The following is a 14,424-nucleotide window of genomic DNA, read 5'->3' as shown; positions in this document are numbered from 1 at the left end:
ATTCGGCTCTCTATGGTTCGACCCCGGACTTGCTACTTGTTCTACTGGTAATAAAGTGTTAGTTCGGTGTATACAAATTTTATTTGCATAGGCGCGGGTTCACGGGCGACGGTGAATCCAGCGACCAACCAAATTGGCATCGTTGCCGGGGAGCCAACAAATCCTTGATTTTTTAAACTTGTAGTATTTATCCTTGCTAATCAATTTTCTATTTTGGTGCATGACCCACACTCCCAAAGGTTCTAGACAGGTGTATTTTGCAGAGATTTCTAGGGAAGAGTGGAGAATTAGAAGAGAAAGGACAGCAAGCTACGTTCGACAGAGAGATTCGTGTTGAAGACACATCGGGAGAAGAAAGCATTCCTGAAGATTTTCCAGTGATGGCTGAACGAGAAAAGAACCTCAAAGAGCTTGCAACACCTGACTTCACTCAGCAACCCTTGTGCATTGCCTATCCTGAAACGATAGGTGACTTTGAGCTTAAATCTGGCTTAATTCACTTACTTCCTGCATTTTCTGGTCTATAGGGTGAGGATCCGCACAAACACTTGAAGGAATTTTATGTGGTGTGCAATGGGATGAGATCTAATGGGGTGATCCAGAAGCAGATAAATATGAGGGCATTCCCCTTTTCATTGAAAGGTGATGCCAAAGAGTGGCTCTACATACTTCTGTCTGGGAGCATCATGTCTTGGGAAGAGTTGCAGAGGTAATTCTTGGAGAAGTTCTTTCCAGCATCTAGAGCCGCTAGTATCATAAAGGAGATTTACAACATCATGCAGTTCGATGGGGAGACCCTTCATGAGTATTGGGAACGATTCAAAAAGACCTGTGCCAAGTTCCCTCATCATCAGATCTCAGACCAACTCTTGATCCAATACTTTTTACGAAGGACTGATGCAGACCGACAAAAGCAACATAAATGTAGCTGTAGAAGGAGCCTTAGTCAATAAAACCTCGACTGAGGCAATGAATTCAATAGCTACCATGGCTACAAATTCTCAAAAAATTGGAACTAGAGCTGCAGTCAGTGTCAAATCTGCCAATGAGGTAAGGGAACTTAAGAAATAAATATCTGACTTAGTTTTTTTTGTGAAGCAGTTGGCGAAAGTGGAGATTGGACAACCCACTACTGGTTGCCAAGTATGTCATGGGACTGGCCATATAGCTGATGTTTGCCCAAGTTAAAGAAACTCTTATCAAAGAGCACCTCTGAGCGGAAGCAAGATCATTCCAAACTCATTGTGATAGAAATACCGCATTCACAATCAAAATATACAAGTTATGCATTTAACACCGAATTACAACATGCTTTAAAACTTAAACAACAAAGGAGTAAGATACATACCAGTTGAAGAACTCTTCTTCACTTTAAATCTCACTCTCGTCAATCCAACCAATCTCACTGTCGCTGAGATTGTCAAGCCTATTGTTCACCAAATCTTGCTGTCGTCTACCCACGAACGGACTCCTCATGAACAAGGCAACAATGAAGGACACAACCACATGGAAACCTCGGTATTCTCGGAGTGAGAATCCAGGAGGTGTGGGCTCTATTAGATTTGGTAGAAAGAAGGAGGAAGGAACGGTCGCTTACCACGACCAAGCAAGTGGGAGATATCGGAAGTCTATCGTATAGACGACTGCTTGATCGTTTAGTAAAAGGTGCACGATCGTGTAGTAAAAGGAGCTTGATCGTTAGACGATCATTTAGGAAAATGCTCGGACGCACAATCGCTTAGAAAAAGCTAGACGATGATTTAGGTAAGACTATACGATCGTTTAGGAAAAGCGGGCATGTACACGATCGTTTAGTAAACTTTAAGCTATCGTGTATGCTCTCGTTTGCTAAGCGATGGGCAGTGTACTAATTCGGGGAGCAGTTATCTAATCTCTTGCAAAATGAAAACCATTTTCATTTTATCCTTCAGTTATGAAAATTGATTGCCACCTCCCACTATCTCATTCAGTTATGGAGAAAAAACCGCCAATAATTATCTTATAATTGTTTAATTAAAAAATAAATATAACCATATTATATCTATAATCTATGGTTTAATATCACATCATATGCAACATATGAACCATAGTCATTTTCTCCTCCACTAGATATAAATCATATTTATATCCTTTTCCTCCAATTAATGTATCTCATACATCATGTCAACCATATCATATATAATTGACCAGTTCAATCATGTCATATAAAATCGAACTCCCTCTTGTCAATTTGAACACTTCAAATTGACCCAAAAACTGATTCTCAACTTGAATTCATTGAGCTACTAAGGGGATCTTATGGACCTATGGCTCAAAGCTCCAACGGTACGTGAATAGCTAACGAAACTCTTTAGCCATGAGATCCACCATCCGTTAACTGTCAAGCATTCCACTTAAGACCGACAACTGCACTATTCTCACCACAGATATATTTATGTGTCCATCGGATATAATCAATCAACAATATGATAACCCTTCACAGATGCTCATAAGTACAACTGGGCCAATTAACCTTTTTGCCCGTATAGTTACATCTAACTCCTTACGTACGACTGATCCCTCTAATGAACAATACAACACAGTCTTACTATGTGTGGACATCTCTCGGGCCATGAGAAGGTGTGTGGCGCCACATCATTCAAGCCTCGGAATCAGCCTTTAAGGGAGCAATCTATCTACTTACCTCTGCTTCGGGAAATGAGTGAATTCCATTTTATGTAGCTGAGTTCCCAGCTCCCAAATCAGACGAATTCCCAAAGTAGTAGGTTTGAGTCAACGATCTGGCCACTCACACCCATGCAAATCAAAGGATTGCCCTCAAAGGCAAGAGTTCCCAACTCACTCAGGATTGAGGTCATGTTATCTATGGTCATCCTAGTGAAGTGAAGTCTCTATCATGAACGCCGTTATATAATGAAACTATGACACTTCGTGGTTTGGTCTTATACAAACTCCTTTGTATAGGATGCCCTACTTGCATATCTCCACATGAATGATTAGGATCAGACCATCTGTAGCAAGTTACAACACTTGTAATTATTCTACAAAGAGGGTCGCATATGTAGCGTTACCAGGATAAGATTTCCCACCTATATCCATATATTGCAGATCATTTTGGTTATCACTTAAGAAATGATCCACCTATATGTCTCATATACATGCTTAAGTTATAACGACAACCAGAGATCTTAGTTTATTGGTTTGTGGTAAAGCAATTAAAACATCCAATGTTCCATAAACAATATTGAAGAAAAATATCATATATTATTACATCACAAGCGTTTGTTCAATACAGTGTTTACAAACTACAGGACCCAACGAGAGTTTAGGGCATCAACCCCAACACAAGTGTCCCGCAAGGAGCAATTCCTGAGGTAAATGCCATTGGAGGCTACAATTACGATAGGTAAAACAGAAGGTGAGACCCATTCAGTCAGACTTATAATCCTGGGTGGACAGTCCACCCAAACTTCAAATAGGGAGGACAAAATGAGCAGACTCAACCTAATCTTGGAGCTTCGTCTAGTTCAGGTATATCCTTAGTGAAAGAACTCTTATAAAAGAGTACCTCTGAGCGGAAGCAAGATCGTTCCAAACTCATTGTGACAGAATTACCGCATTCACAATCAAACATATAAGTTATGCATTAATAAAAAAAATTACAACATGCTTTGGACTTTAAACAACAAAGAGAACAAGATACATACCAGTTGAAGAACCCTTCTTTGCCTCAAATCTCATTCTCGCTGTGCAAGCCAAACCAATCGTCCACCAAATCGTCGTCGTCTACCTGTGAACGAAATCCTCACGAACAAGGCAGCAGGGAAGACACCACCACTCGGAACGCTCGGTATTCTCGGAGTGAGAATCCAGGAGGTGTGGGCTTTGTTGGATTTGGTAGAGGGATGGAGGAAGGAACGTTCGTTTATCACGACCAAGTAAATGGGAGATATCAGGAGTCGTATAGATGGATGTTTGATCGTTTAGGTAAAGATACACGATCGTGTAGTAAAAATGGCTTAATCGTATAGACGATTATTTAGTAAACGCTCGGACGCGCGATCGCTTAGAAAAAGTTAAACGATCGTTTAGATAATTCTATGCGATCGTCTAGGAAAAGGCACGCATGTACACGATCGTCTAGTAAACGCTGAGCTGTCGTGTATGCTCTCGGTTTGTTATGTGATAGGCAGTGTACTCAATCAATGGACAAATTTCTGATCACTTGCAAAATGAAAACAAATCCGAATGCAACATCCCACTAACTCATTCGGTTACGGAGAAAAAGCCGCAAACAACTATCCCATAATTGTTTAAATTAAAAAATAAATATAATCATATTATATTTATAACCTATGGTTTAATATCACATCATATGTAAAATATGAACCATAGTCTTTTTTCTCCTCCACTAGATATAAAACATATTTATATCATTTTCCTCCAATTAATGTATCTCATACATCATATCAAATATATCATATATAATTGACCAGTTCAATCATATCATATATAATCGAACTCCCTCTTGTCAATTTGAACATTTCAAACTGACCCAAAAACTGATTCTCAACTTGAATCCATTAAGCTACCAAGGGGTTTTTATGAACCTATGGCTTGAAGCTCCAACGGTACGTGAATAGCTGACTAAACTCTTTAGCCACGAGATCCACCATCCATTAACTGCCAGACATTTGACTAAAGACCGAAAACTACACTCTTCCCAGCACAGATATATTTTTGTGTCCATCAGATATAACCAATCAACAGTACGATAACCCTTCACAGATGCTCGTAAGTACAGTTGAGCCAATTTACAGTTGTGCCCCTGTAGTTACATCTAACTCCTTCAGTACTACTAATCCCTCTAATGAACAATACAACATAGTCCTACTATGTGTGAACACCTATCGAGCCATGAGAAGATGTGTGGCATCACATCATTCAAGCTCCGGAATCAGCCCTTAAGGGAGTAATCTATCTACTTACCCCTGCTTCAGGGAAGGAGTGAATTCTATCTTGTGTAGTTGAGTTTTCAGCTCTCAAATCAGACAAATCCTCAAAGTGACAGGTTTAAGTTGGCGATCTAGCCGCTCGCACCCGTGCAAATCAAAGGATCGCTCTCAAAGGCAGGAGTTCCTAACTCACTCAGGATTGAGGCCATGTTACCTATGGTCATCCTAGTGAAGTGAAGTCTTTGTCATGAACGGCGTTATATAATGAGACTATAACACTTCGTGGTCCGATCTTATACAAACTTCTTGTATAGGACACCGCCGCTCGCGTCTCCACATGAATGATCAGGATTAGACCATCTGTAGCAAGTCACAACACTTGTAACTAGCCGCATCCGTAGCGTTACCAGGATAAGGTTTCCCTCATATATCTATATACTACAGACCATTTTGGTTATCACTTAAGACATGATCTACCTATATGTCTTCACATACATGTTTAAGTTACAATGACAACCGGGGATATTAGTTTATTGGTTTGTGGTAAAGCAAATAAAACATTCAATGTTCCATAGACAAAAGTGAAGAAAAATATCATATATTATTACCTCACAAACGTTTGTTCAATACTGTGTTTACAAACTACAAGAACCAATGAGAGGTTAAGCATCATCCCCAACACTTAGAAGACACTGTTAAAAGTCTTGCTGACAACTCTTTTAAATTTTAACAGGATACACAGAATTTTCAGCAGGATACAAAGAAAACAATTTATGCTTTGGGGATCCAAGTCTCACAGCTAGCCACCTCTATGAAAAAATTGGAAAGACGGTATGGCAAACTCCTATCCTAGCCCAAGTCAATTCTTAGAGAAAATGTTAGTACAATCACGTCGAGAAGTGGCAAGGAGTTGAAGCCACCTGTTGAGTCAGTGAAAGAACCAGAATTGGAGAGTCCAGGAATTTCTTCTTCAAATTCAACCGTCCTACCACCATAAAACTAAAGAAACTCTTGTACAAGATTACCTATGAGTGGAAGCAGATCTTTCCAATTCATTGTGACAGAATTTCCACATATACATTCAAATAAACAGATATGCATTGATAATGCTAAATTACTGGCATGCTTAAAGGATAAAAACAATAGATTGAGAGAACATACCAGTTGAAGACTCTTCTTCACATGAACTCACGCCTCTCGCTCTCACTAGTCCAGCAAGTAAGTGTCCAACAACTCCCTCTTGTCAATTTGAACATTTCAAATTGACCCAAAAACTGATTCTCAGTTTTTATCCAAGCTTCCAAGGGGACCTTATGAACCTATGTCTCGAAGCTCTAACGGTATGTGAATAGCTGACTAAACTCTTTAGCCACGAGATCCACCATCCGTTAATTGCCAGACATTCCACTAAAGACCGATAACTGAACTCTTCTTACCACATATATATTTCCGTGTCCATCGGATATAACCAATCATAAGTACGATAACCCTTCACAGATGCTCGTAAGTACAATTGGGCCAATTTACTGTTTTGCCTCTGTAGTTACATCTCACTCTTTAAGTATCATTGATCCTTCTAATGAACAATACAATATAGTCCAACTATGTGTGAACACCTCTCGGGCCATGAGAAGGTGTGTGGCGCCACATCGTTTAAGTCTTGGAATCAGCCCTTAAGGGAGCTATCTATCTACTTACCCCTGCTTCAGGGAATGAGTGAATTCCATCTTGTGTAGTTGAATTCCCAGCTCCCAAATCAGACTAATCCTCAAAGTGGTAGGTTTGAATCGGTGGCCTGGCCATTTGCACCCATACAAATCAAAGAACCGCCCTTAATGGCAGGAGTTTCCAACTCACTCAGGATGGAGGCCATGTTATCTATGGTCATCTTAGTGAAGTGAAGTCTTTGTCATAAACAGTGTTATATAACGAGACGTTAACACTCCGTGGTCAGGTCTTATACAAACTCTTTGTATAGGACGCCCCCGCTCGCATGTCCCCTACACGAATGATTAGGAGCAGACCATTTGTGACAAGTCACAACACTTGTAACTATTCCACAAAGCGGGCTGCATCCGTAGTGTTACCAGGATAAGATTTCCCTCATATGTCCATATACTACAAACTAGTTTGGTTATCACTAAAGACATGATCCACTTGTATGTCACCACATACATGCTTAAGTTACATAAAGACAACCAAGGATTTTAGTTTATTGGTTTGTGGTAAAGCAAATAAAACATCCATATGAGCAAAATCAAGAAGTGAAATAAATATCATATAGTATACATCACAAGCGTTCGTACGAACTGTTTACAAACTACAGGACACAAGACTTTAGGGCATCAACCCCAACAAAAACAAACAAGGAGTATCTTCTCACCTTTATCCTCTTTTAGATGCGTATGTGCCTAAAGAGCCTTTTCCTTCCAGACTTGCAGGCCAAAGGAACCAGCTGTAGACAAGGACAAGGAGCTTTTGGAGATGTTTAGAAGAGTGGAGATAAATATTCCTCTCCTCAATGCAGTCAAGAAAATTCCTAAATATGCCAAATTCCTAAATGAGCTTTGCACGAGGAAGAGATCAACTAGGGAAAAGGAGAGAATGGTGGTAAGTCAATCTATGTCTACGACCTTTCAGACAAATTTTCCAGAAAAACAAAAGGATCTAGGTATGTTTTCTCCCCCTTGCATTATAGGTAAAAGGAAAATTGATAGGGCCATGCTAGATTTAGGTGCGTCAATAAATGCTATGCCTTATTCAATTTTTCAATAATTAAAATTAAAGGACCTAACTGAGACTGAAGTTGTTATTCAATTAGTCGATAGGTCTTTTATGTACCCATTAGGAGTCATAAAGGATGTCCTAGTTCAGATCAATGAATTGCTTTTTCCTATTGACTTTTATGTTCTTAAGATGGGAGAGCCCACATATATCTCATCTGCATCCATCTTGCTTGGTCGGCCTTTTATGAAGACGACCAAGACTAAAATTGATGTGGATGAGGGCATTTTGTCTGTTGAGTTCGATGGTGAGATATCTAAGTTTAATATTTTCAATGATATGAAATATTCCACCAATGGGCATGTACAGTCTTTGTGCCAAATTGATGTATTCGACTATTTTGAGCAGAAAGTTATATGGGACGTCTGTGACGATGATGAAAAGGATTCAAGAGACTTGATTTCGCTTGAAGAGCTTGCCACCTTATTAAATACAGAATGGATAGGTATGTCCTCTTATTCTGATGATGAATCTTTTGACAAGGTGCTCCCTTTTGTTTTGCAGGCACCTAAAGTAGAGCTAAAGGAGTTTCTAGACCATTTTAAGTATGCCTATTCGAGAGAAGCCGATACTTTGCCTGCAATCATTTCAGAGAACCGGATTGAGAACATTACTCCATGCCTGCCCTTTTGTGAGGTTAAGGAGAATTCTGGGTCTAAATTTGATGAGATCTAGATGATAGAGTTTGAGGTCAAAATACTTCGCCCTATTCTAACTTCTAGGATTTCGTATATATTTGAGTTTTGTTAACCTAGTCTTCACAAATCTATTGCACCTTTTATTATGTGGGTTCTTTTACAGTCATCTGAGTCTTCTTATGATTTCTTTTTATTCTTTTTACCATTTTTCAAGAAAATCAAATTCGACCTATTAGGTTTTCTTCTGAAGATGAGAAGCCTTTTAGCATTACCAGGCTATATTGATTCATCCAAGAAGGGACCTGAGAAACACGAGAATTTTTATGTACCTTGATAGGAGACAAGTCACGACTGAGCAACCGACCATAAATATTTGTGTTACTTGGAGGCAACCAGGATTTAATTTTATTTGCTTTATAGGGTTAGATTTCAATTCAGTAATTGTTTGTTTTTTTTAGCCTAAATATTTCTATTATTCTTGTTTGCTAGAATTTTTGGTGAGGAAAGGAGTTGAGCCAAGTGTCCTACATACTTCATTCACTCCATTGTCCAGGAAAGTATTCTGATCCCTCGTGTTTTATTTTGATCACATTGAGGACAATGTGTGTTTTAAATGTTGGGGGTGGGGTGTTTGGAATTTTAGGCTGATTTTTTTAATTTGATGATATTATTTGGGGTCCTAGAGCGTTGTGCTCGGACAATGCTTGCTTGATTGAGTTTGTCTTGTTGTTTTGTTCCTTACAATGATTAGTTTATGACGCACTCGTATGAATTGTTATTGCACTAAAATAGGTAGGATGAAAGGATTTATAATTTTCATAATGTTTTTGAAAAATTCTACCTAATTTTTTTTTTTTACATCTCCAAGCCCTTTGCATATCTATCTTGACCTTTTGCTTGCTTAGTATTGAATTATGAGACCATAAGTTTGTTGTCACTCTGAAAGGCCTTGGTGATAGATATTAATTATTTTAGTAATGCATGCTTGAGACGTAGTCAATTGATATCACTGTCGCCTAGTAAAAAAAAAGGGAAGAGAAATTTCATTTATGCATATGTAGGGGTCTACTTCTCTTCTTCAAGGGTATGATTAACCTGGGGCGGCCATGACATTTGTGGTTTCCCTATGAGCTAAAGTATCCTAGAGGAATGAGTAAGCTTAGGCATTTTTGAAAGAAAATTGGCCTGTAGTTGGATGACTCGCATGACACCCGTATGGGTAAGCCAAAACGAAAATCGATTTCCTAGATTGTTTCCCCTTTGAGCTTTTTTTTTAACAAAAAAAGATAATAATAATAAACGAGAAAGAAAAGCATGCAGTAAGGGTAATGGATGATTAAATTTTGACCGATCCAATTTGATGTCATTACCACTTTGAATTTAGAAAAACTAATTCCGGATCCTTCGAACCAGTGTAGGGGAAAACAAATGGAAGATTCATAAGACCATTCCAGACTCGCTCTTGTTCAAAATAAATAACTTTGAGCTTGGACGTGCATAGCAAATTTTAAAACTAATTTTCAAACCGTTCTTGAAATGATGGAATGCTTTTTTATTATCTACTCGATTGTGAAATTAATTCTAGTTGACTATTGAGGTTTGAGTAAGGAACACTCTAGTTTGACAAACTGGTTATTTTTGCATGATTTTTTGTTTTAGTTTACTCGAGGATGATCAAGAATTAAGTTGGGTGTATTTGATAGTACTGGAAATGTGCTATCTTTTTCCACTTAGCTCATGGTTGTTTAGCTACTTAATTTAGTTAAACTGATTATTTTGTAGGACTCGAGTGTTCAAGTAGTCAGATTAAGCGTTCGGGACAAAAAGGCGCTTAAGCGACGAAGTTAGGAGCTAAATTGATCAAATAACGAATGAATGAAGAATGTTGCCTTGTCGAGCGTTGCACTGCTCTCATTAAACCTAAGTCCAACGCTAGCTCAATGCTATTGGACAGAATGTTCGGATGCAGGACAACGTTGCAACGCTCCGGAGATGCCCCAGTGCCACCGTCGCACTGCTCGTCAATGTTGCCCTCCAATTAGAGATGTCTAAAAAATCCGCGGGATCGGGGCCCTACGGGGACCTGACCCCAACGAGGCGGGGAATCCCCGAATACATGGGGAATGGAGGAGGGAGTAGGGAATTGTTTTCCCCATTTACAATTCGGGCCGGGGATGAGGAATATATTCCCCGTCCCCGACCCCGACCCCGACCCCGCCCCGAGTTTGTATATAAATTATAAAATTTTAATATACATATATATATATATATTTATTTATTTATATATATTCATATTAATATTGTAGACTTTATTAAGATAATTATGGATGTTTTAATTATTTAAGTTCAAGATTTTTATTACTTTAATTCTTTAGATGTTGTAATATTTAAGTTAGGATACTCTAAATGTTGAATTTTAATTTTTACAAATTATGAGAATTTAGTATTTTAGTTATATTTTTAAATTGTATGTGTATTATTATTGTTTTAATTAGTAAAATTGATAATATTTCATCTAAATGAAAATTCCATTAAAAATGTTTAAAGAATTGTAAAAAAAATATAAATATTTAATTGAAATTAAAAAAAATGTTAGAGAAATAAAGGCGGGGAATTTTTCCCCACGGGGAAATTTGCGGGGACGGGGACAAGGAAGGCTTCCCCGTCCTCGCCCCGCCTCGTGGACATCTCTACCTCCAATACTCTAGGACAAAATAGGTAGCATTGCAACGCTATGTGGTTTAACGGACATTCAACCTCAGCATGCACACAACACACGTCAAGTCAGCGCTGCAACGCTTACTTGACGCTCGATCATTATGCGTCGCAGCGTTGCATCACTTTTTCTAGCATTGCGACGCTGCGACAGTTTTATAAAAGAACAATTTGGGTCAGCTGATGACATCATACCGAGTACTCTCGATTTTTGAACGCTACCACTCTGTTTCAGCCTTCTTTTAGCTCCCTTTTACACCGAAATTCTATAAAACAATTCTTCCCCATTGCCAATTGTATTGATTTCGAACATGTTTCAAGGCTAAAGGGTAAGAACTTAGCTTGGGTTTGTTAGTTTAATTTGGTTCCAATTCAACTTTTGAGACTCGTATTGTAATTCTGTGAGTTTTATTATGAATTTATGAGAATGTATCTTGAGCATTTTCTTCAATTTTCGTATATGGGATAATCTAACAAATTAGCCATGCATGTTCAGTTGATTGCTTTGATTGGCCATGATTTGTAATCGTTAGGTAGTCGTCACCTAGAAGCATGAGTTAAGTTAGTTTATTGTGTTAATTTGGGATTCCAATTAGCAAACATTTACTTTCTAACTTAGATAAATCTCGCTCGATTAATTGGTTAGATGATGGAAATAAATTAATTGGTTTAGCTTTGCCTTGAATCTTAATGCCTGTTGATTGATTGATTGGTTGAGGATTCTCGCTTTTCTGTTAATTAACTTGATTTTATGGACTACCGGGTAGGATTTTAATCGAGTAGGCTAAGTTTAATTCGAATATTCCCACACATCTTTTGATTAATCTGTGATAGACTTGATAAGGAATGAACTAAACTATAATTACCCAAGCTAAGTATTTGTTCGATTGATAAATTTTTGCATTTGTTTACGTCGTGCACTTTTTGTTCTTTTGCAATTTATTTCACATTTTTTCACAACCCCCCCCCTTTGGTTACTTCCTACAAGTTCTAATCTTTGAGAAATCCATATTTGGCTCTCCGTGGGTCGACCCTGAACTTGCTACTTGTACTACTAGTTAGTATAAAGGATTAGTTGGGAGCATAAAATTTTATTTGCGTAGGCCGAGTTCACGGGCGACGATGAATCTAACAATCGACCATTGTTCACTGCTATAGTCAAGTAATCTCTCTGCTGCGGCTAGGGTGGAAGCAAAATCCTGAACTTTCTGCTCATATAATTTAGTTCTCGCTCATGGTTTCAGTCCCTCGACAAAGCAGAACACTTTATCCTTCTCGGACATGTCCCGAATGTCCAACATGACAGCCGAGAATTGTTTCACATAATCTCTGATTGTCCTTATGTGTCTAAGTTCTCATAACTTCCTTCTTGCGATGAACTCGACATTCTCGAGGAAGAATTGGGCTCTAAGTTCTCTCTTGCGATCTCCCCATTTCTCAACAGTGCACAGACCATTATGAATATCATTTACTTTGGATCTCCACCACAGCTTTGCATCATCAGCAAGATGCATCAAGACCAATGTCACCTTTGTTTCTTCGGTGACGGTCCCACTCGCTTTGAAATGTTGTTCCATATCAAAGATGAAACTCTCAAGTTCTTTAACATCGCGGTTCCTAGTGAAAACTTTGGGTTTCGGGATCTTGAACTTTCTCGACACAATGCCTATCAGGGTTTGGTTCCCTACTACACGCATTGTCAAATCCATTCGCATCTTGATTTCGTCCATCTCAGCTTTGATGACATCTATTGTTGCTCTAAAATCGTCGATCAGGTCATTGAACAACTTTAGCATGTTCTTTTGTGAACTATCAGGCTCTTCGACACGCTCCTCCATGTGTGTGACAGAGCTCGTGGAGCTATCTTCGTGCTCAAAACTACCAGGCCATGTAGTCTTGTGTTCCAAAGAATCTACTCCAACGTCAATTCTTATATTGGCAACCCATTTACTCGGCCGTTCAGGGCCTAAATTCCTACAAACTTTTCCTCTAGCCCATCAAGGCAGGTTTGGACATATCTCACTTCGTCGGACAATTCCTTCATATTTGAGAATTGCTCTTCAATCTCAATAAGTCGGTCAGACTACAACTTCGACAGTTGCTTCATTACGGACATGATTGCAGTCTTTACTAGCCAAGGATCCAACTAAGCTCTAATACCACTTGTCATAATTGCAGCCTTTCGTGTACGGGACAGACGATTGTGTGACACTTGCTCTAATCCGGCGAGCAAATCAGCCATATAAAAATCGAAAGTTTAACAACATTAGTCTATGACATAGCCTCCACTCATGTTTGAGAGAAAATGGTTTTATAAAATGTGAGAGAGGAAAAACATTGAAAACATCATTACAAAATGCATTGTAGACTGACAGTTGCAAGAAAGCTTAGACTGCAAATAGTACACAAATACATCGGTCAAGGAATTAACTAGTGGGTCTCCCCTATAGTACATTATGAACAATTTCTAAAATGTCTAGCTGGCATATCAAAAGTGGCGAGCGGTCACTTGCAAAAAAAAAAAAAAAAAAACTTGAAATCAAAACAACTTACTAAACTAATTACAATATTCAAAGATAGAATGGTTAAGGATGGTTTGGACATGCGGCCATGGGCTAACATTACCCTGGACAATAAAGAAATTTCTTGGGTATTTAAGATACACCATGAAATATACTTAAAACAACCAAATCCTTACCCAAACGAAAACTCCGACGAAACCCACCAGATGGCGCCGATAGAGGCTACTAAATGGACAGCCCGAAATCGGATTTGAAAGAAAGAGAATGTGAGGTCGATTAGAGGAGAGAGAAGGTTGAAGTATAGCATGTAACTGACAACGGACGCACAACCAGTCGGATCCGATTGACACCTGGGTGCGCGGATGAGCGACGACTAATGACGTACGAGGCTGGGTGATCGATGGTGTGAGTGATGGCAGGGCGGCAGGTGGCCGAAGTTGACAACATGAGTTAATGCAGATGGAGGTGAGGGACAAAAGAGAGAGATAATAGACAGTAATGCTTGATGGCAGACTAAAGTGGCAAGATCTGCATCGACCGACGATGATGATGTCCCTGATCAACAACCGGTGGAGATTGGCAGTGCTAGGGTTCTCTGGTGCACGACTGAATCCTTATACACACACATATATATGTGTATGTATATATATATATATATGTGGTTTTGCGCGTGAGGGAGAGGAGGAGACTTGATCTCTAATATACATATATATCCATACGCACGCACACACATTTTTTCCCATTTCCTTCTCAAAAATTAAATCAGAAATTCAAAATTCAAAATCCCAACCAGAGTATTCATTTGCAATT

General features: G+C 38.9%; 1 protein-coding gene across 1 annotated transcript; it reads left to right on the top strand.

Annotated features, from left to right (window-relative positions):
* The first annotated feature begins 987 nt into the window (after positions 1-987).
* Positions 988-8,414, top strand: LOC150032333 (uncharacterized). Its single transcript, XM_090306869.1, has 4 exons — positions 988-1,050; positions 1,102-1,173; positions 7,389-7,565; positions 7,743-8,414. The coding sequence occupies exons 1-4, from the start codon at positions 988-990 to the stop codon at positions 8,412-8,414; spliced, it is 984 nt and encodes a 327-aa protein (XP_090162995.1).
* Positions 8,415-14,424: the final 6,010 nt, after the last annotated feature.

This window comes from Benincasa hispida, chromosome 11 (genome assembly GCF_027475165.1).
Source record: "Benincasa hispida cultivar pf3 chromosome 11, pf3_genome.v1.1, whole genome shotgun sequence".
Lineage (NCBI taxonomy): Eukaryota > Viridiplantae > Streptophyta > Magnoliopsida > Cucurbitales > Cucurbitaceae > Benincasa > Benincasa hispida.
The sequence above is the reverse complement of the archived record's forward strand: the minus strand, read 5'-3'. Positions and strand labels throughout refer to the sequence as shown.

What these genes read in the sequence shown, in the direction of transcription:
- LOC150032333 (XM_090306869.1), top strand. Translation starts at nt 988, where the DNA reads ATGGCTACAAATTCTCAAAAAATTGGAACTAGAGCTGCAGTCAGTGTC. An exon ending in GGACTGGCCATATAGCTGAT is followed by an intron (nt 1,174 to 7,388) that starts GTTTGCCCAAGT and finishes TTTTCCTTCCAG; the next exon opens with ACTTGCAGGCCAAAGGAACC. An exon ending in GGGAAAAGGAGAGAATGGTG is followed by an intron (nt 7,566 to 7,742) that starts GTAAGTCAATCT and finishes TTAAAATTAAAG; the next exon opens with GACCTAACTGAGACTGAAGT.